We start from the raw sequence: 19854 nt of genomic DNA, 5'->3' as shown, positions 1-19854 counted from the left end.
AAGAAGTTTGGGTGCCTCTGCCCTATACCAACTTTCATACTATAATAGAGGACAGAAACATAGTTAATAGAGTGTGGACATGTTCTTGGAGCAGATATAACAAAGGAGTTTCTTGTTTGATTACCTGTAAATTTCACTAATAGGAGCAGAAGAGAATGATTAAATTTTATATGGGCATGGAAAGAATAAAAAGTGCCTAACTTTGTATAAACATGGATTCCATAATCCAGAGACAACCACTCTTAGCATATTGGCATATATCTTTCCAGATTTATGTTGTTTTGCATATGTTTTCGAAAATTGGAGACATACTCTTATACATTGTTTAACACATCAGTATTTTAACATACTTTCCTTGATACAATAACAATAATGAGATGAGTTTTAAAATTTAATTGTATTCTATGTAGTAAATACAATAAATTAATTTGTTATTACAGGTTGAGTAAATATTGGTGTCAGTAGAAAAATGTTGGTTGAACACTTTTAAGCTCATAACTAAGTTTGAAAATCTGGGAAATGTTTTTATAGAAATGTGTTTATGACACTACATTGGCTCAGTTTTAGTATTGATTGTGATTTTTAAAGTTTTTCTGCTTTTCTTCCCAGATCCAAGTATTTTAGAACATGCTCAAGAGGTGAGCACTTAACTATAGAGGTAAGTAAGTCTTGAATCTGATTGGATAAAAGTCCCTTCAGGAAGGCAGAAGGGACATTTTTCTTTTCATTAAGGGCCCTAGGTTTAGTATGGACTTGTTATATTTCAATATTATTGATGCCAATGAAAAGGAAAAGAATTGGGGTGGGGAGGGGAGGGGTGAATAGGGCGAAGTTTGCAGAAGATTACGGTCCTATTCTTCTAATAGAATTGCTATTTCTACTGAGAAGTGGTGTTTTTGTTTTTTGTCTTTTTTTTCACAGTGCACAATTCAAAGAGAGGGTACTCTTGTGCAGTTACAATGGCTCAGTAGGCAGTGATTCTAGACATAGATGGTTGGCCTGCCCCAGTAAAGAAGTACAGCAGGATCAAAGCAGAAAGCTGACTTTAAGCAACTCCACAGGATGAATCACTGAGTTTCTTATTCTTTGTGTGTAAAATATAATAATAGAATCTATTCAGTCCCTGCTATGTCCCACCTACTCCACCATAGTTTATAAATGTCATCACACATAATTCTTAATGTAGTTCTGCTGAATGGGTGGCAGTCATCCCATTTTATGGATGAGAATGAGAGGCTTAGACAGGTGAAGAAGTTGGGCTTTGTTACAGCCCATAAATGGCAGAACCTAAATCCAGTCCAAAACTGCCTGGCTTCAAAGGTTGAACACTGTACGTCACTGCCTTCTATATTAAATAAGGAAGCAAGTAAACCAGAAATTAGTTTTTTAAAAAAATCACAAACCAAAAAACAAACAAACAAAAAGTTCAAGATAATAATTTTAAACAATTTTAAGTCACTTCTTTAAAAAAATTTTTTTTTGAAAAAAAAATTTTTTTTTTGAACGTTTATTATTGAGAGACAGAGAGAAACAGAGCATGAGCATTGAAGGGGCAGAGAGAGGAGAAGACACAGAATCCAAAGCGGGCTCCAGGCTCTGAGCTGTTAGCACAGAGTAGGGCTCAAACTCACAAACCGCGAGATCATGACCTAAGCCGAAGTCAGACACTTAACCGACTGAGCCATCCAGGTGCCCCAAGTCACTTCTTTAAATTCTTGTCATTCTAAACCTTTTAAATGCATTGTTTTCTTGATTTTAATCATGTTAATATTTAATAATAAATAATGTTAACAATAAAACTTTTTTCTTTTGGTGGTTATCAAATTATTTATAGTTTTAAGTTCAAATATTTTAGTAATACAGTTTAGTAGTAATGACTTTCATTTAGTCATTGGATATAATACTGTTCATCACATCATCAACAAATTGTTTACTTTCCTGTCTGTAGAAAGACAGACACTATATTTGAGAGCAGTGACTACCATTTGGTAGATTTTCAGTAAACAGTTAATGAATAGATGAATAAATATAAACATTATAAGATAAATTCTTATTTGGGTATCTTTTAAGGCCCTGTTTCTTGAGTAAATTCTACTTCTTATGACATTAATTTTTTTTTTAATTCAAGTGGAAAATTCTGGCAGTATGGGTTTAAAACACCCATATGAAATAATTCAGGTGAAATAGTTTATAAGTTTTAAAAAGTTCCTGATTTATGAAGAAAATTGCTATAATTCTCCTTTTTCTTTTTCATATAAATCATAAATAACAGTATATACTTATCTTGGCTATCTTATAGGACTGTTGAATATATCAAATGAACTAGTGTATAAAGGGGCACATGACTCAAATATCTTAAAAGTATAAAGGTATATTATTTTTGAAGTGAAAAAGTGACAATTTTTTATGAGGTATGTACCTTAGAAAAATATCCCCCCTAACACTTGCTTTCTTGTTCTTTCAGTTTGAGAATCTAGTAGAAAGTGATGAAGTAAGTATTTCCACAGTAGTGCAAAACCCATATTTGTTCTCATGAATCATCGCATTAATCCTAGGTTTTATTTAAAAACTTTTTATTTTACTGTCTTTCAGGATTATTATTTTTTTGGTTTTTATTTTTACTTCTTAGTCCCTAATTATGTCCTTTTACCAATTTATATTAGCATATCATTCAGAATTTTCTCATGTGTAACATATATAATACTATATATATGGTATATTACATATAGTTTTATATGTTGGTTTCATGTATTTTATATATATAAATATATATCATATTTTTTTTTTAATTTTTTTTTTATTTTCAACATTATTTATTTTTGGGACAGAGAGAGACTGAGCATGAACGGGGGAGGGGCAGAGAGAGAGAGGGAGACACAGAATCGGAAACAGGCTCCAGGCTCTGAGCCATCAGCCCAGAGCCCGACGCGGGGCTTGAACTCCCGGACCACGAGATCGTGACCTGGCTGAAGTCGGACGCTTAACCGACTGCGCCACCCAGGCGCCCCCTATATATCATATTTTAAAGCATGCTATAAAACTCAAGGAACTTTAAAAAGGATATTTCTAACCTCTTGCCATTAGGTAGGTAAAATTCTTCAACAACCCAAGGTAGATCCATATTTTAACCATAGTTTTCATAGATTTCTGAGGGTAGAATTTATACATGCCCATTCTATAATCACTTTCTGACTTTAGCCATTGTCTTTTTTATCAGTTATTCTTTTTGTTGACTTTTTGCATTTCATCTCATCTAAAACTTAAATTTAAGATGCATTTGAAGTACAGAAGTGTGAAAATATGAAAAAAGTACAGTGTAGAATTAATGAACTGTGGTGTATACTTATGCACTGGTTATAGTTAGAAGAGCTTTAGATCGTGAGCTAAACTTCAGTTTCACTAAACTAATTATATGAGTTTGTGCAAGTTACTAAACCTCCCTTGGGCAAACTTTATACAACTCTAAAATGAGTTCTACTATAAGAACACTGAGAGCTCTGACCTTTTATCACTTTTTGTTGCTAAGGAAAAAGGAAAATGTATCAAACTAAATTTAAATTATCCGTTAGCCCAACATTTCCCAGTGTGTATGGAATACTAGTTTCAGAATGTAAATTAACATGGTAAAGGTTCTGAGAAGAACTGTTAAGAGAACTGTTAAGAAAATTGTTTAAACCTATTCAACTCAGCATTTCCCAAATTAATTTGGGTATGATTCCTTTTTTCAGATAATAATACATATTTCTTATCCTCTGATAGAACACATTTGGGAAACTAGCATAGCCTTTGTTTCCCAGTAAAATTTCTCCCAAATACATTTATGTTTCATAGAACCTAGTTTCTTTCCCATTTCAAGTCATTTTAATTCCATGTTATTTTTTAAGATAAGTGTAAGCAAACACTTTACATAATATTTTTAAAGTTTCTAAACTCTAGAAGTGCTAAATGTAAGAGTCCTTTCAACCTTTATTGCATCATACTGCTTTTCAAAAGAATGTGGTTCCATGTGTTTTCCTAAGATACTTTTTGTTTGGTTGAGTTTTTTTGTTTGCTTTTGTTTTTCCTAACTGGTCTTCTCCCCTTCTGTGTCATGTTTTGTGTTTGGTTTAGTTGAACATCACCCTGTTTTGTGGTGCTGTTTCTTATCAGCATCTGTTTCCTGTTGTTATTTGGCCATATATGTTAACTATCACATGTGAATAGCTTAAGTGTGTAAGAAAGATGCATAAATTCAAATCAGTTTTGTAAGTAGTTCTGGTTTACTTTGGAGGAAAAAAAAAACTATAGGTAATTTCATAACCGTGTGAAGAAAAAAACAAAAACAATTCATTCTCATCATTTGTGGTAGTTATGTCCTATAAAGTTGCCGTAAATGCTGAATTATTGAATACCAACTGGAAATTACTCTTAGGAAAAATGGAGAGTTAGATTCCTGTAAGCTTCTAGCCACAACATTTTCATCACCCAATCAGTAAATTACCTTGTTTTAGATTTCTGTTTTACACCTTATTTTAATATATATTACTGATTCATTAACATTGAACTCATGGCCAACAGCATTGTAAGTCATGTCTGAACAGAAGCCTATCCAACACACACATTTTTTCCATAAGGCTTGCCACAGTCTTCATGTGACTAGGAATATTAGACAGCACTTCAGCACCATACAGTGAAATCACCAACAATACACAAACAGGCAACAAACATGGCACTCAGTAGACTGTAAAGAGGACAGTAGGAGAACTGAAACAAGAAGGCAGAGCATCGCTATGTTCTACCTCAACTGGGAAGGTACATGTCGAGCAACTCGAAGTTTTTTGCTGCTCTGTGAAAGTCTGTTCATGATGACAATAAGTGCAGGGGTTATTAGTTTTTTTGTTAAAATACATTTTAGCCTTATAGGTAAATTTGCAAATATGGAATCTACAAAGTATGAAGATCAACTGTAAATGAAGAGGGCATAGAAAGTATATTGTCTAGTACCATCCTGACCCCAGAAGTTCATTTGGTATAGAATATATATTTGTTAGAAAAAGTTAAGAGGGGCGCCTGGGTGGCTCAGTCGTTGGGCGTCCGACTTCGGCTCAGGTCATGATCTCGCGGTTCATGAGTTCGAGCCCCACGTCGGGCTCTGTGCTGACAGCTCAGAGCCTGGAGCCTGTTTCGGATTCTGTGTCTCCCTCTCTCTCTGACCCTCCCCCGTTCATGCTGTCTCTCCCTGTCTCAAAAATAAATAAACATTAAAAAAAAAAAAGTTAAGAAATGTCCAATAATTAGTTAATATAAATTAAGCTAAGTATTTAATTTTGCTTTTGAGAAATAGTAAAATTTTAAAGCTTTTTGTTTAAAACACTCTTAATAATAAAATTTGTTTACATGATAAAAATAGATACGCAGAAAATATTTTGATTAAATAAAAAATTTGTTGAATTGCCTCGCATAGAATTCATCTAGTGAAATTTCTTTAATTGTTTAATTTTTATACAGGGGGAAAGTCCAGGAAGCAGTCATAGGTAAGTAAAGCTTTTTTTTTTTTTTTTTTAATATAATGTCTGTGTGAATCATAAGAAGCTCCCTAAGAAGCGAGGCTCTGTCATTTGCTTGCTTTGAGGGATTGAACAGTTTACATTTTAGGACCTTAGTTTTCTCTTTCTGTAAGATTGAGACAAATAATAATGTCTCAAACTGTTGCTTTGAACATTAAGGAATTGAATGTACATGATTGCCTAGTGCTCTCCTATTGAACCTAAGTCGTGTATATTGTAGTTTTTAATAAACTATTTAATATTAATAATTACATTTCCTTGAATTTTTAAAATGTGATCGCCCTTTTTCTTCCTCATGACATTCTAAAGTTTGTTTTACTAATAAGGTTAACTAGAACCTTGATATTTCAATTTGTTTAAACAGCCTCTTTAGATTCTTCCTGAGCTACTTGAAAAAGAACCATCTGTCTTTAACTCAAGAGTTCTTAATATCAAGAGAATATTTTCATATACTGTTTCATATTTTGAATGAATGTTCTTTATCTTTTTTAGTTTAGCAAACATTAGGCAACTATCATGTGGCACTATATGAGGCACTGGGATTAAAAAATCAAACATGGTTCTCTCCATTAGAAGAAAGAATATCCTGGTCTAGGAGGTAGTTTGTGTAGATGACTAATTTCAACATAAGATGGGGAAAGAGATTAATTAGCAGTTATAAAACACGCAGGGAAAATGCAGGAGAGACCCTTTGCCTAAAATGTGTGAGAAGAGGTGTGTTGTGGTAGACTTCTTTAAGATGACACTTAGGTCAATCCTGGGAGTGTTGGCTAGTGATGACTATCCAGAGGAGGAGAGCATTCCAGACAGAAGAAATTGCACGAACAAAGGGGGTTGACAGGAAAGAGTTACAAGAGAATTTTGTGGAGGGATGGATATGTTTGTATCTTCCTTTGTGTTGAAGTTATATGAGTGTATACAGTTGTCAAAACTCTTAAGTGAAATAACACTTGAAATGTGTATTTTATGTGAGACCTCAAAAAGAAAACTTAAAAAAAAAAAAAAGCCCCAGGCAGAAGTTAGGGCTAGAGGAACAGAAGTAGGAGACATTACCTTATACTGATGGTTAAAACCGTGATCATTATCAAGATCACCAACCCGAGATTGGGACCAGGAGGAAGTGGGTTGGTTGGAGTGTGTGGAGAGAGAGCAACGGTCTGAGAACTGAATAGGCAAACACTAGAAGAGGATTCTGAAGACAACCAAGACTCAGTGGGCAAAAACAATTAAAAGACCATGGTGGACATATCTGTCTTTATCTCATTTCCCTCTTGTGTATCATCTCTGTCTCTACCTGCTAATGTTGATGTGAGGATTGAAATTAATTAATATACATAAAGTACATTGAAGAGAACCTGATACAAATTAAGTGCTAGATGTGCTATCAGTGTACATTTAGTTTCATGAATTTTGGCTGAAATGGGAAGGAGAGGGAGCAGTAACTAGAAATAAATATAGGTAAAATGAAGATTTTTCCTTCTTTTTTTTCTTCCTTCCCTCTTCCCTTCACATGGAAGAAAGGTAGACAGATAAAAAGTAGGGTGAAGCTGAAAGAGAGGTGCTAATTAATAGGCAATGTCCCAGGGAATGCCCTGGAGTGGGGGAGGGAGGGTGGCATCCATGTCAAATGAATCAAGAGTAGAAGTATAGCAGATGACCTTGAACAAGTTAAGGAATGCCAGCTCTTCAGAGGATTGAGGGAAGAATAGAGAGGATAGACTTAAGTAAGAGGTGAGGTGGCAAGAAGCTGAAGGAATTGCTGGTTGATATCCTCATATCTCAGAGTGGGGTGAAGTTAACTTCTGAGAGAAAAGAGTTTATTTTTTTTTCAATGTTTTTTTATTTTATTTTTGGGACAGAGAGAGACAGAGCATGAATGGGGGAGGGGCAGAGAGAGAGGGAGACACAGAATCGGAAACAGGCTCCAGGCTCTGAGCCATCAGCCCAGAGCCTGACGCGGGGCTCGAACTCCCGGACCGCGAGATCGTGACCTGGCTGAAGTCAGACGCTTAACCGACTGCGCCACCCAGGCGCCCCGAGAAAAGAGTTTAAATGCGGAACTTAAGGAGTACTTGAAGATTTGAAGTATAGCTTAAGATGTGAGAGGTAGTTGATCATGTCTAAGAAAAGGGTTATTGCTAGGGACTGAGAACCAGATAGGTGTTAGATTTTCTTTAGCAGCTCTCAGGAGAAAGGGCTAATCATGGAAGTGATCCAAGGTCAGAAAGTAAGCTGGGTGAATATGGTATTATGATAGGAATGCAAGAAGGTGTGTATGTTGGTAAGAAAGTACTTCAAATTTGCCATGGTGTCCACATTGGTTGTATGTGAAGTATGGCCAGGTAATCAGCATAGGTTGACGAGGAGAAAAGGGAAGGATCAAGGGCCTATGGTGACCAGACTGACTGATTGGCCAGGATAAATCGGGAGGGTATCGGGTATGAGAGTTAAGAGTTCTAGAATGAATGGTAAGAGGGCTATCAAAGCATAGCTTTATGCTTTATGGTGAATATTTTGGAATATGGTCAGATGGCTGAAGCAGAGCCAAAGTGAAGGTAAATGGAGTCCACATATCTTAGAAGTGGTTGTAGTGCTAAAAAATAATCTGAGAATATATCATCCTATTCAACATATATACCAAATTATAGCAAGTGTTAGAATGTATGCCTTTTTACTCTTAACAATTGAAATTATAGCATCAAATTGCTTTAATACATTTTGGACAGTAAAATTTTAGTATTTCTCTGGTTTATGAGTTTTTTATTTGGACTTGAACTCATCAGAAGTATTTTTTCTTTTCTTTCTTTTTCTCCCTCATTTTTCTCTGTAGACCTCTTACTGAGGAAGAAATTGTTAACCTAAGAGAGAGGCATTATGATTCTATTGCTGAAAAACAGAAAGATCTTGATATGAAAATTCAAAAAGAGGTAAATAGTCTTTTATGTTGCTTAAGTATGTGTTCTCATAAAGCTTCAGTTTATAGTATGGAGAAAGTTGTCATTAATATAGGGCATATGAGCAGTCACTGAACCTATATTTAGATATTATACAGATGAAAATTATTTAAAAGTAAGAGAAGAACAAAAAGTAAAAGAATAATGTTCCAGTCTATTATAGTTTCTTTTATTTTGATTTAATTGATCAGAAATCATATGCTGCCAAAAATGAAGATAATACATTCTTCTAAAAAATAACATCTTAATTCACAAGTAGAGACTCTAGCAAGATACATGTATTTTTGTGTTTAAAACCAACTTTTAAAAACTACTCTGTTTCACAATAAGTATTTTTTAAGTCTTTTTGTTTGTCTTGGATTTATTTATTCTTAGTAAGTGAACCATAAACTATAATCCTAAATGTTATATTTATTTTAATGTGTTGATGGAAATGGCCTATAATTATAGTTTTGCTAATCAGTAAGTGGAATTAGTCATATTCTGTTATACATTTAAGAACAGTTTGTTTAGTACCAATTACTGATTTCAACAGCATTAATTTAAGCTATGCAAATAGATGTTAATATTAGGCTAAAGAAAAAATCATTGAAATTTGATTTTTAAATTTGGTTTGACATGCAATGAATTATCACTAAAGCAGTTTGGATGCTATTAGGAATAGCAAGAATTTAAATTTGAAACTAATTGCTGAATAGCTTGGTGGTAATAAAATTCAGGACACATGTGCATCAATGAGACATGAACTTTGTGAAAGCTTACTTCACTTTGATAGATGGTGGTATGATTGGCCTTAGTTTAAAGACCTTGGACTCAGGAGAGCCAAAACCATTAAACTAGTCAGAGTGATAGGCATTGGAACAATTGTTGAGCATGAAGATCACTATATATTCTAAAGAAACAATTTTGTATTTCTGCAAATTAAATGCTACTACTTCATAATTCAGTTTCTAAAGAGTTCTATAATATCTTTGATATCATTTGAATTATTTTGTAAGAGGAGAAATTGAAATGAGAAATCACAAAAATTTCAATTCTGTTATGCTTTATAGAGGTCATTTATTTTTTTAATAATTTATTTTTAATTTTACAAACAAACATTTTATTTTTAGAGCAGTCAGACAGGTTCTGGTTTTTGTTAATCCTTATTGTTTTGTTCATGTACAGTTAGCCTTACAAGAAGAGAAGTTAAGACTAGAAGAAGAAGCTTTATACGCTGCACAGCGTGAAGCAGCCAGGGCAGCAAAGCAGCGAAAGCTCTTGGAGGTGAGGGGAAAAGACCCCAATATATGTCAGGGCTGCTCATCTCCTGATTTTCTCTGACAAATCTCAGTTGAGACTTCTTCCACCCCCCAGAATCAAGGGCTTCTTGTTTAACAGCAAATGTATTTATGCATATATTCTTAGGAATTTTCATTTTTATTTTCTAGTTTATTTATTTTGAGAGAGAGAGCGCACAAGCAGGGGAGGGGCAGAGAGAGAGAGAGAGAGACAGAATCCCAAGCAGGCTCTGCGCTGTCAGCACAGAAGCCCCATGCAGGGCTTCATCCCACAAACTGTGAGATCTTGACCTGAGCTGAAATCAACAGTCGGATGCTTAACTGAGCCACCCAGGCTCCCCCATTCTTAGGAATTTTAAAGGCAAATTAGTTCGTCTTTAACAACTAGGAATAGCATCAAATAATTTCTACAGCACTTTTTAGTTTACTTTTGTGAGTATTTTTTAGACGAATTCGTTGAACTGCTAGAATTTCTTCTACTTCTTTGAATCTGGTAAGCTAGGCAGTTTGCCTCATCTTCAGATATTGTATATTTCTCATCTTTACTCTTGTGTCTTTGGGAGACTGGGAGTTTGAGTCTTGAGAAATCTTTGGCATATTATCAGAGAAGGCAACAGATTTATTATATCTCACCATGCTGTATGCTAATATGGCATTACTGTAATTGCCAGACCACTATTAATAACAGGCATTTATGGAGCCCTGGCTAAGTGTCAGGAAGTGTTTTAATTAGTTTACATGTTTTACCTTGTTTAATACTGACAACAATCCTAGGAGATAGGTAGCATTTTCAGTCCTCATTTTATAGATGAGGAAACCAGGGGACAGAGATGTTAAGTAACTTGCTTGAGATCCTGCAGTTAATAAATGGTAGAGCCGCAGTTCAAAGCACAGCAGTGCTTGGTCAGTTATCCTACTTAGCATCTTCCTCCATATTTTGCCTGTGTGAACTCTGTGCTGTAATATTAACTGAAGTAGTACAAAGATCATGTCACATAAGAATTATTGTAACAGAGAAACTGAAAAATCATGTGTCATATTGCCATGAATTTATATGTGACCAGTGCCCTTTTTCTCTTTCTTTGTCTCTATCTCTTTCTCTTCCCGCTCCCCTCCCGTTTTTATTAAATTGTTTCAGCAGATTAATTAGATTATGTGGGAGAATGGGTTTTTTTTTTTGGTTTTGTTTTTGTTTTTCAATATATTCTAACTTGTGAAAAAGGTTAAAAATTAACTCACCTACTAGGAAATAAAAATATTTTTCTGGCTATACTTTTGATAACTCTTCTTACTATAATAAAATCTCTACTGCTCACCTTTTAAAGACAAAAGCATTCCATATGCAGCATCTATTTGGGTTCTCTGAGTTTTCCAGAAACACATAATAGTCTGTACAACATACACTGGCACACAAACATACACAGATATATGCAAATCCATTCGATTTTCAATAGCATTATGAGTGTGTTAGGGCAGTAATATAGCCATCTGTAATTTACAGATAAACAGAAAGTAGAGAACATGCCAGGGATACACAGCTAATAAGCGTCAGAACCCTAACTCTTTTTTTCCTCCAAAGTTTATCTATTTTTGAGAGAGAGAGAGAGAGAGAGAGAGAGAGAGAGAGAAAATCCCAAGCAGGCTCCGCACTGTCAGTGCAAAGTCCAATGCAGAGCTCGATCTCACAAACCCTGACATCATGACCTGAGCCAAAATCAGGAGTCAGATGGTTAACTGAGCCGCCCAAGCACCACTTTTTTTTTTTTTTTAAAGTTTATCAAAGCCCTAACTCTTGACAGGTTTTCTAAATCCTTTGTTTTTATTATTTCTGAGTCAGCTCAGCCAGGTCTTCTAGGTCTTTTGTTTTATTGCTATTTATTTCAGCCAAAATAGAACTTCATCCACTGTTTTAACTATTTTTTTCTTACCCCTCATACTTCCAGTTATTATAAGTTCTTGGGTATAATAAGAATGTTGAGTACACCAATATATACCTGTTTTAAAAGTTATTTTTAATAACACTGTAAATATTCTGAGCCCTCAAGGATTATACAAGGATAGAGATTCTATCCATAAATAAGAGGATATAGAAATGAACAGTGATACATTTTTTTAAAAAAAAACTTCAATGGAATAACTTTTTAAGTTTGTTTTTTTTTTTTAGGAACTAGGAAAAAATTACCTTTTGGTGTTACATGAAAGATTTTTTTTAAATATAACTTTACAACAGAGTGATTTTGTATTGCATTATGTTTCCAAAGCAAGAAAGGCAGAGAGTTGTGCAGCGATACCATCCTTCGAACAATGGAGAATATCAAAGGTAAACAGTGAAACATAATACTTCCCTTTGTAGTAGAAAATGTTATTTCCAAAGAGAACACAGTTCAGCTCTGGATATTTGTATACATACTATGTTTATGTGTTCCCTAAAAAATAGAGACACTACTTTGTAAAAAGACTGAGAACATTTGCTTTCTTTACATTGGAAAGTGCTCATTATTTATTTAGATTAATTTCATTGTGTTTTTAAGAGTGGTCATATCTTCCATATAGAAAATAATGCAGTAACAGACCAAATGCCTTTGGATAAATTGCTTATGCCTTGCTAGATTGTGTTTTCCTTAGCACCCCTCTTTTTCTTATAACAAAGTTTATGTATGATTGTTTTTTAGAACACACATTACAAAGTTGTATTTTCCACTCATTCAAAGAACCTTGTTCGTGCTTCATTATTATAAATTATAAAAATGGGCTTATGACTAAACTTTGACTTCAAGATTAACCAAAATCTTATTATTTTCAATTTATTGCTAGCATTAAGAAAATTAGGACCTATTTTCATTAGGTAATTCTAATTGTATAGTAATTATAAATTTGTGTGGGATAGACCCTCAAACTAAAATGCCTTCATTAGCATAAGCATGCATTTTGTTGCATCTACTATGAATATATTAAAAAATTCTTTTACTTTTATTACAGTTCAGGACCAGAAGATGACTTTGAATCTTGTTTAAGAAATGTAAAGTCACAGTATGAAGTTTTTCGAAGTAGTAGTAAGTCTTTTAAAATATATGCATACATTTTAATTTTACTTAATGCCACAACAAACAGATAAATGGAGATCCTGACTCTCATTCTATAGAAGAACTTCCTGCCCTTTAAAATTGTATTTCCCAGATATATCAATTAACTAGTTCTGTATTATACATTTGTATCTTTCCTTTTCAAAAGGGAATTGGAGCAAAGAAAAATCTCAGGGTATTACTGTAGATCTGGATGGAGAGTCAAGCACATGTTTTTCTATTTCTACTCTGGTCCTACCTCTCCATCTCCCAGAAGAAGGGAAGATGGGAAGAAGTAGTTACAAAAGTATACTCATTTTAGTTATTACAAATTAATTAAAGACTAAATGTTTTAAACATTAAAAAGATTAAGATTAAAATGTTTTTCTCTAAGTTTCAAAAGTTGGAACCCCAAAAGCAGTTCCTCTTGAAAACATGGACTGATTTTCATTTTTATTTGTTAATTTATTTTTTTGTCCCTCTTTATAATTGGCTATTAAAAATATTACCTAGAGTTTATTGTATTGGAATTGTATTGTATTGTATTGGAAAAATAATTCATTTATTTATTTATTTATTTTAACGTTTATTTTTTTTTATTTTTTTTTAATTTTTTTTTTAAACGTTTATTTATTTTTGAGACAGAGACAGAGCATGAACAGGGGAGGGGCAGAGAGAGAGGGAGACACAGAATCTGAAACAGGCTCCAGGCTCTGAGCTGTCAGCACAGAGCCCGACGCGGGGCTCGAACTCACGGCCCCTGAGATCATGACCTGAGCCGAAGTCAGACGCTTAACCGACCAAGCCACCCAGGCGCCCCTATGTTTATTTATTTTTGAGACAGAGAGAGACAGAGCATGAATGGGGGAGGGTCAGAGAGAGGGAGACACAGAATCTGAAACAGGCTCCAGGCTCTGAGCTGTCAGCACAGAGTCCCACGCAGGGCTCGAACTCACGGACCATGAGATCATGACCTGAGCTGAAGTACGCCGCTCAACCGACTGAGCCACCCAGGCGCCCCTATATAATTCATTTCAATTTGCATGTTAATCACGCTACATGGTAAAAAAATAAAAAGAAAGAAAGGGGAAAAGCCTTATATTGTTCCCAATAGAAACTTAACCAATGTGATGATTTCAATAATTGTTTCTTATGATGTTAAAAGTAATAATACTTGGAGAAAGGTAATATTACAAAATAAATGGTTGTGATAAAAGAATATAAATGACCACATTATATTTAATGTATATTCTAGGACTCTCATCAGATGCCACAGTTTTGACACCAAATACAGAAAGCAGTTGTGATTTAATGACCAAAACTAAATCAACCAGTGGAAATGATGACAGCACTTCCCTAGATCTAGAGTGGGAAGATGAAGAAGGTATTTTATATTCACAATTATACCTGAAAATTTTAATCTGTGTTAATTTATAGAAATCTACTTGGTATTTTACTTTAAACTGAAATGAGTGCAAGACCATGAAAAATCAGTATAAAAATGTCCTAGTCTCTTACTATATTAGTGATTATTATCTGTTGATAAATGGTTTAGAAAGTTACTTAATTCTTAGTGTTTCTTGCGCTTTAGAAAATAAATGTTAATGAACCTATAGTACTTAATAAGAAGAATTACTGCCCCCTTGTGGTCTACGTAAAGCCAAAATTTTATTATCTTTTGGTTCATTATAAATGGTAGGGGGTTTTTTGTGTAGTTCAAAAGCTGTAAGTAACATGGACATGGGTTTGAATTTTAGCTGGTATGTTTTCCTAGCTCTAGTACTTTCAGGAGATTTCTTAATCTCTTCAGAGCTTCAGTTTGTTCATCATAAAAAGGGAATAATAAACCTACTTTAAAGGATGACTATTCACCATTGTATACACAGTGTCTAAAATGCCTGGCACAAAATAAATAAAGAAATGAAATGAAATGAAATGAAATGAAATGAAATGAAATGAAATGAAATGAAATGAAATGAGGCACACAATGAGCAGTCCATAAATATTTGAACAAATGAACATATGAATGTTGTGAGGATGAAATAAAATGTATATAAAATACCCACTACAGAGTATAGCACAAAGTACTCAAAATTGTAGCTAAAACATGGGAGGTTTTTAAAGGCTATTTCACTGAATAAGGCTCAAGTTTTCATTTTCATTTTCATTTTCATTTTAGGAACTAGGTAATCCACAAAAAGGAAGAACCAATTATAGAATGTAGGACTTTAGAAGAATAGTAAGCATTAAGTATTTTATAGAATTTTGAGATGCAATGGACCTTAGTCCTCTAGTCAAGCCATTTCTTTTATCAAGAAACAAAGATACAAGGGACTTGAATAACTTTACCAAAGATTGCTTTAACTTACTTAATTAAGTCGTCTTCTCAGCTAAACACTTTCCACAGTCCTGTACTTCTGTTATTTTGTATCTGCGTCCCAAGCAGCAGACTTTAAATTTATTTTTATTGTAGCATCTTTTTAAGTTTGATTTAAAGCCTGTGAGGTCTTTCAATTCCAGAGTCTGTCATCCACACTGTATGCTAATCAGATTTGTAAATAATATGACTTTTGAGGTTATTATTCTAGTCATTAACACAGTTAGTTACTAAACTAGACCAGGTAGGAGAGAGAGCCAACTAGAAACCTTTCCTTAACAAGGCCTCCATAGGACTGACTCTTGAAGTTAATTAACAAACCAAGTCTGATTGTTAAATAAAAACTGTATTACTAACTGGTAAGTCTTTTGACACAGCTTCTTAAATTTTCACTGAGATTTGTAACAACTCTCCAAATAATAGGAATGAATCGCATGCTTCCGATGAGAGAGCGTTCCAAAACAGAGGAAGACATTCTCCGAGCAGCACTTAAGTACAGCAGCAAGAAGACTGGAAGTAACCCTACATCAGCCTCTGAGGATTCCAATGGGCTGGAGTGGGAGAATGATTTTGTTAGTGCCGAAATGGACGGCAATGGCAATTCTGAGTATTCTGGATTTGTAAATCCTGTATTAGAACTGTCTGATTCTGGCATAAAGCAATCTGATGCAGATCAACAGAAACGATAGGGTAAAATCGTGTGACCCGGTTTATCAGTTGTGACCAAATTTTAAAAACCAACTAGAATGTATAGATGGTTGTGCTGAGCCGTTTTGTAAGAGGGAGATAAGAAACCATGTTGTAAATGCTTATTAGAAAGGAATAGAAATGATAGGCTATATCTGAGTTGCTTCAGAATTAAGTGCAATTTCATCATCTGCCTTCTGCTTTTCAAAAACAATTTAATGGTTCTGTCATGTTATTAGATCTATTTTAACTCATCTTTATAGCATTCCTGTTTACTATTTGTAGATTTTCACTTTTAAAAATAGTTTCATTAATTTTACTTTGAATGCTTCTCAAACCTATTTCAGTAGGTCTCTGTGAAAATATTAGGGCATTTTGTGTTAATTCTCAGCAGATGTGAAGGGAGCATGAGGAGGGACTGCCAGATCAGATATATAATCGTGTTCCCATTTCCAGCATTATTTACTCCTATGACTTACTTAAATTTTATTATCTAATAGTAAGCACAATTGAGTAGATGACCCTAAGGAAATGCTGAAGTATCCGTTTCTTTCTACACTTACTGCATATCCTAGTATAATAATGTTGATTCAGTCTGAACAAAGGATAATATGTTACAATAAACTCTCAGAGTTTGGACACTTGAAGCTGGTAATCAAAAATAATATTGAAGAAAAAATATATATTTAGGTTTTTCTCTTCCTTTTACATGCTGCCAGTATAAATGAATATTGACTTTAAGTTAATTGATATATTAAATTTCTAAGTGTCATTTTTTAAAAATTCTATATTTCCAATGAATGGTCTTAGAAAGATTTTACACAGGACATATTCTCTGTGCATGATTTATTAAGAAGGGAAAACCTAAAAAGGCAATACGGGTATTTCAAAGTAAAATCCTTTCTGGTGTGAAAGGATCCATTGATTTTATTAAGCTTTCCTTTGCCTTGTAATACAAGGTGCTTTAATGGGATGGAACTAAGCATATCAGCATATAAAAATGCATTTTGTTTTATGCATTGAGCTCTTCTTTTCCCCAAAGTTTATGTATCAACTTGAAAGGCCAAGGATATAAGCACTCCCTAATTGCTTGTCTTAATTTTGCTGAGGATTGAGTATGATTTTAGTAAGCAGACTGTTTTCTGATTTTTCCTTGGTGTGTTTTTTTTTTTTTCCTTGCAGCAATGACAGTGCATGTTCTCAAAAATATAGGAAGGTCCAGATATAAATAGTAACTTAAAGTTCTCGCTGTACTTAAAACAAAATCATGTGGCCCTTTCAATATTTGAACTGCTAGGCAATGACATCTATAGTTTCATCTTTTTTAATCTCCTAGAAATAAATATGATACTTTAAATATGTAAATATATTAGGTAATGCTGTTATTTATGATTGTCTGAACATAATTTAAGTTGTAGCTTTGTCACTGGAAATATTTTAAAAGTAATCTATATTCACATTGCCTGTGTTACGCTTTTTAAAGTTTGTATACATCAGATGTATATTTTTGGTTTGGCATAAGCTACTATTGTAATTTTTCTTGGCATTTTGTTCATAAAAAATTTTTTGAAGGAATGGTAACTTCTCAAGGATTGTGAATAAACACATTTTTACATTTAAAAATAATAAATTATTTGATTATTTCTAGTTTTACTCTATAAAAATGCAATAATTCCGACTCCTAGGGCATAATTATTTTACTAAATCTGCTGTGAAGACAAAAAGGAGTGAATTAGGAAAGCAGGGTGGAACTAAATTTTAAAATGTTTGTTTTAACTGCTAAGAAGAGGATATAAATTTTCTTGTTTTATATATTTATAAAAAACACTAGAAATAGCATTTATTTATTCAGCAGATATTAGAGAATCTGTGTCTGATAGGGTATTAGGGATATCGTGGTAAAAAGACATAAAATGTCCAAGCTCTTTTGCCTACATTCTGATGAGAGAGACAAGACAGTAACAAGTAAACATCTAAACAAGAAAACCACAGATCACAATTAGGAAACATACAAGAGGAGAGGATGCAGGATAGCTGGAGACGAGCGGATTACTTTTGGTAGGTCAAGCGAGCCTTCTCTGAGGAGAGGACATTTGAGCTGAGACCTAATTGCTGAGCAGGAACCAGCCCATGTAAAAAGCCTGGTGACACAGGTTATAAGCAAAAGGAACAGCAAATATAAAGTTCCTGAGGTGAAGGAGAATGTTTGGTATGTTCTGAGAATGAAAAGACCACTGGGACTGAAGCATTGTGAGGTAGAGTAATATGAGATGATATCTGAGGGGTATTTAGGGCCAGATCATGTAAGGCCTTATAGACTATGGTTAAGAATTCATTTTATTTGATGTATAAAGCCACTGACTTTTTGTAAGCTAGAGTGTAGAGTGATCAGAGTTGAATTTTTGAAAAATTCCTCTAGCTGCTGTATAGAGAATGGGTTATAAGAGGGCAAGAGTGATACTTGCAATGGGACATGGTGTGACTTGGGTTGATAATGATGATACCAATGCAGAGCTGATAAACTTTAGAGGAAGAATTAACAAGATTTTCTAATGGGTTAGATATGGGGGCCAAAAAGGAGTGGGATCCAAGATAACTGTAGGATAATGCTTCCAGCACGGTGACCTGGTGACCTTGCTCACTGCATATCTACCTAGCAACACTCAACCCCAGTCCAGCCTGTCTTGACAAAGCCCTATGATCCTTCCTGGAACATGGCAAGATAGGCAGTCTTAGAGGAGCTGTGACAAAGCCATTTATCATCTGCTTCCCTGTCTTGCAGAAGGCCGCGATGAGGCAATTTCTCACCCAACTCCTTGGTTCTAGTGAAGCATGGGATTTTCACCCCACCCCCATTCACTACAGTTGTAGGCTAATAAAACTGTTTGGCTGGAGTTCATTAGAGACGGCTTTTTCAACAACAGAGCTACCCTCCATTTATGTGTCATTTAGCCTCTGGGGTCCAGTGTCCTACGGACATCCGTAGGGACCAGGGATGTGGGACACTGACTCCATGCTGATCCTCCTTTTGCTATCTGTGTAAGTAATAGACTAAGTCTATTTGAGCTCATTGTCTCCCTGCTGGCTAAATCTATGGAAGTGTGACAGCCAACCTAAGAGCTGCAACTATGCTTGTCAATAGTTTTTTGGTTTCTAACTTAATGAATGCAGTGGCAGGAACAGATTTAGGAAGGTGGAGGAAATTAAGAGTTCTGTTTTGGGAAATTAAATTTGAGATGTTTATGAGAAATCTGAATGAAGGTCTCAAGAAGGTGATGGGATATATGTCTGCAGCTCAGAGAAGAAGAAGTCAAGGTACAAGTTTAGGAGTCATTAGTAGGTAAAAGGTATTTGAAGTCATTACACTAGGTAAGATCACCCTGGGGAAGCATATAGGCAGAGAAGCCCAACTATTGATATTTAGAGAACAGGGGTAGAAAAACAGCCATCAGAAGCAAACACAAGAATACAGGAAACCAGGGGCGCCTGGGTGGCGCAGTCGGTTAAGCGTCTGACTTCAGCCAGGTCACAATCTCGCGGTCCGTGAGTTCGAGCCCCGTGTCAGGCTCTGGGCTGATGGCTCGGAGCCTGGAGCCTGTTTCCGATTCTGTGTCTCCCTCTCTCTCTGCCCCTCCCCCGTTCATGCTCTGTCTCTCTCTGTCCCAAAAATAAATAAACGTTGGAAAAAAAATTTAAAAAAAAAAAAAGAATACAGGAAACCAAAGAATGTGGTGTCACAGGAACTACTAGTGGCCGTGTGCCACCAAGTGAAGTGAGGAAGATGAGAATTGGAGCCAATAGGCACTGAGGGGCAGATGGTGGTGACTTAATCCCCAGCCACAGCCTCCTCTGCCTGAGGCCTACAGCAAGCAGTCTAAGAACAGTTCTGTCTTCAGAAAGAATTTCAAAAAAATTTCAAACATTTCAAAAAAATGTTTAGAATTAAAC

General features: G+C 34.8%; 1 protein-coding gene across 2 annotated transcripts in view; it reads left to right on the top strand.

Moving 5' to 3' along the window:
- AP1AR (adaptor related protein complex 1 associated regulatory protein) overlaps positions 1-17549 on the top strand; it is a 39884-nt gene extending 22335 nt beyond the window's left edge. Inside the window, exons 2-10 of one of the 2 annotated variants that reach the window (XM_025922011.2) lie at positions 610-658; positions 2465-2491; positions 5488-5513; positions 8377-8473; positions 9668-9766; positions 12042-12100; positions 12760-12833; positions 14098-14226; positions 15643-17549. In XM_025922011.2, coding sequence (XP_025777796.1) covers positions 610-658; positions 2465-2491; positions 5488-5513; positions 8377-8473; positions 9668-9766; positions 12042-12100; positions 12760-12833; positions 14098-14226; positions 15643-15908 — 826 coding nt within the window. In that variant the 3' untranslated portion in view covers positions 15909-17549. The remainder of the gene's footprint in view (positions 1-609; positions 659-2464; positions 2492-5487; positions 5514-8376; positions 8474-9667; positions 9767-12041; positions 12101-12759; positions 12834-14097; positions 14227-15642) is intronic. The other variant, XM_025922012.2, reaches the window with a different exon arrangement.
- Positions 17550-19854: the final 2305 nt, after the last annotated feature.

The sequence above is a fragment of the Puma concolor genome, chromosome B1 (genome assembly GCF_028749965.1).
Source record: "Puma concolor isolate L17-30 chromosome B1, mPumCon1.1.hap2, whole genome shotgun sequence".
Taxonomy (NCBI): domain Eukaryota; kingdom Metazoa; phylum Chordata; class Mammalia; order Carnivora; family Felidae; genus Puma; species Puma concolor.
Note: the sequence above shows the minus strand (reverse complement) of the source record. Positions and strands in the feature narration are given on the sequence as shown.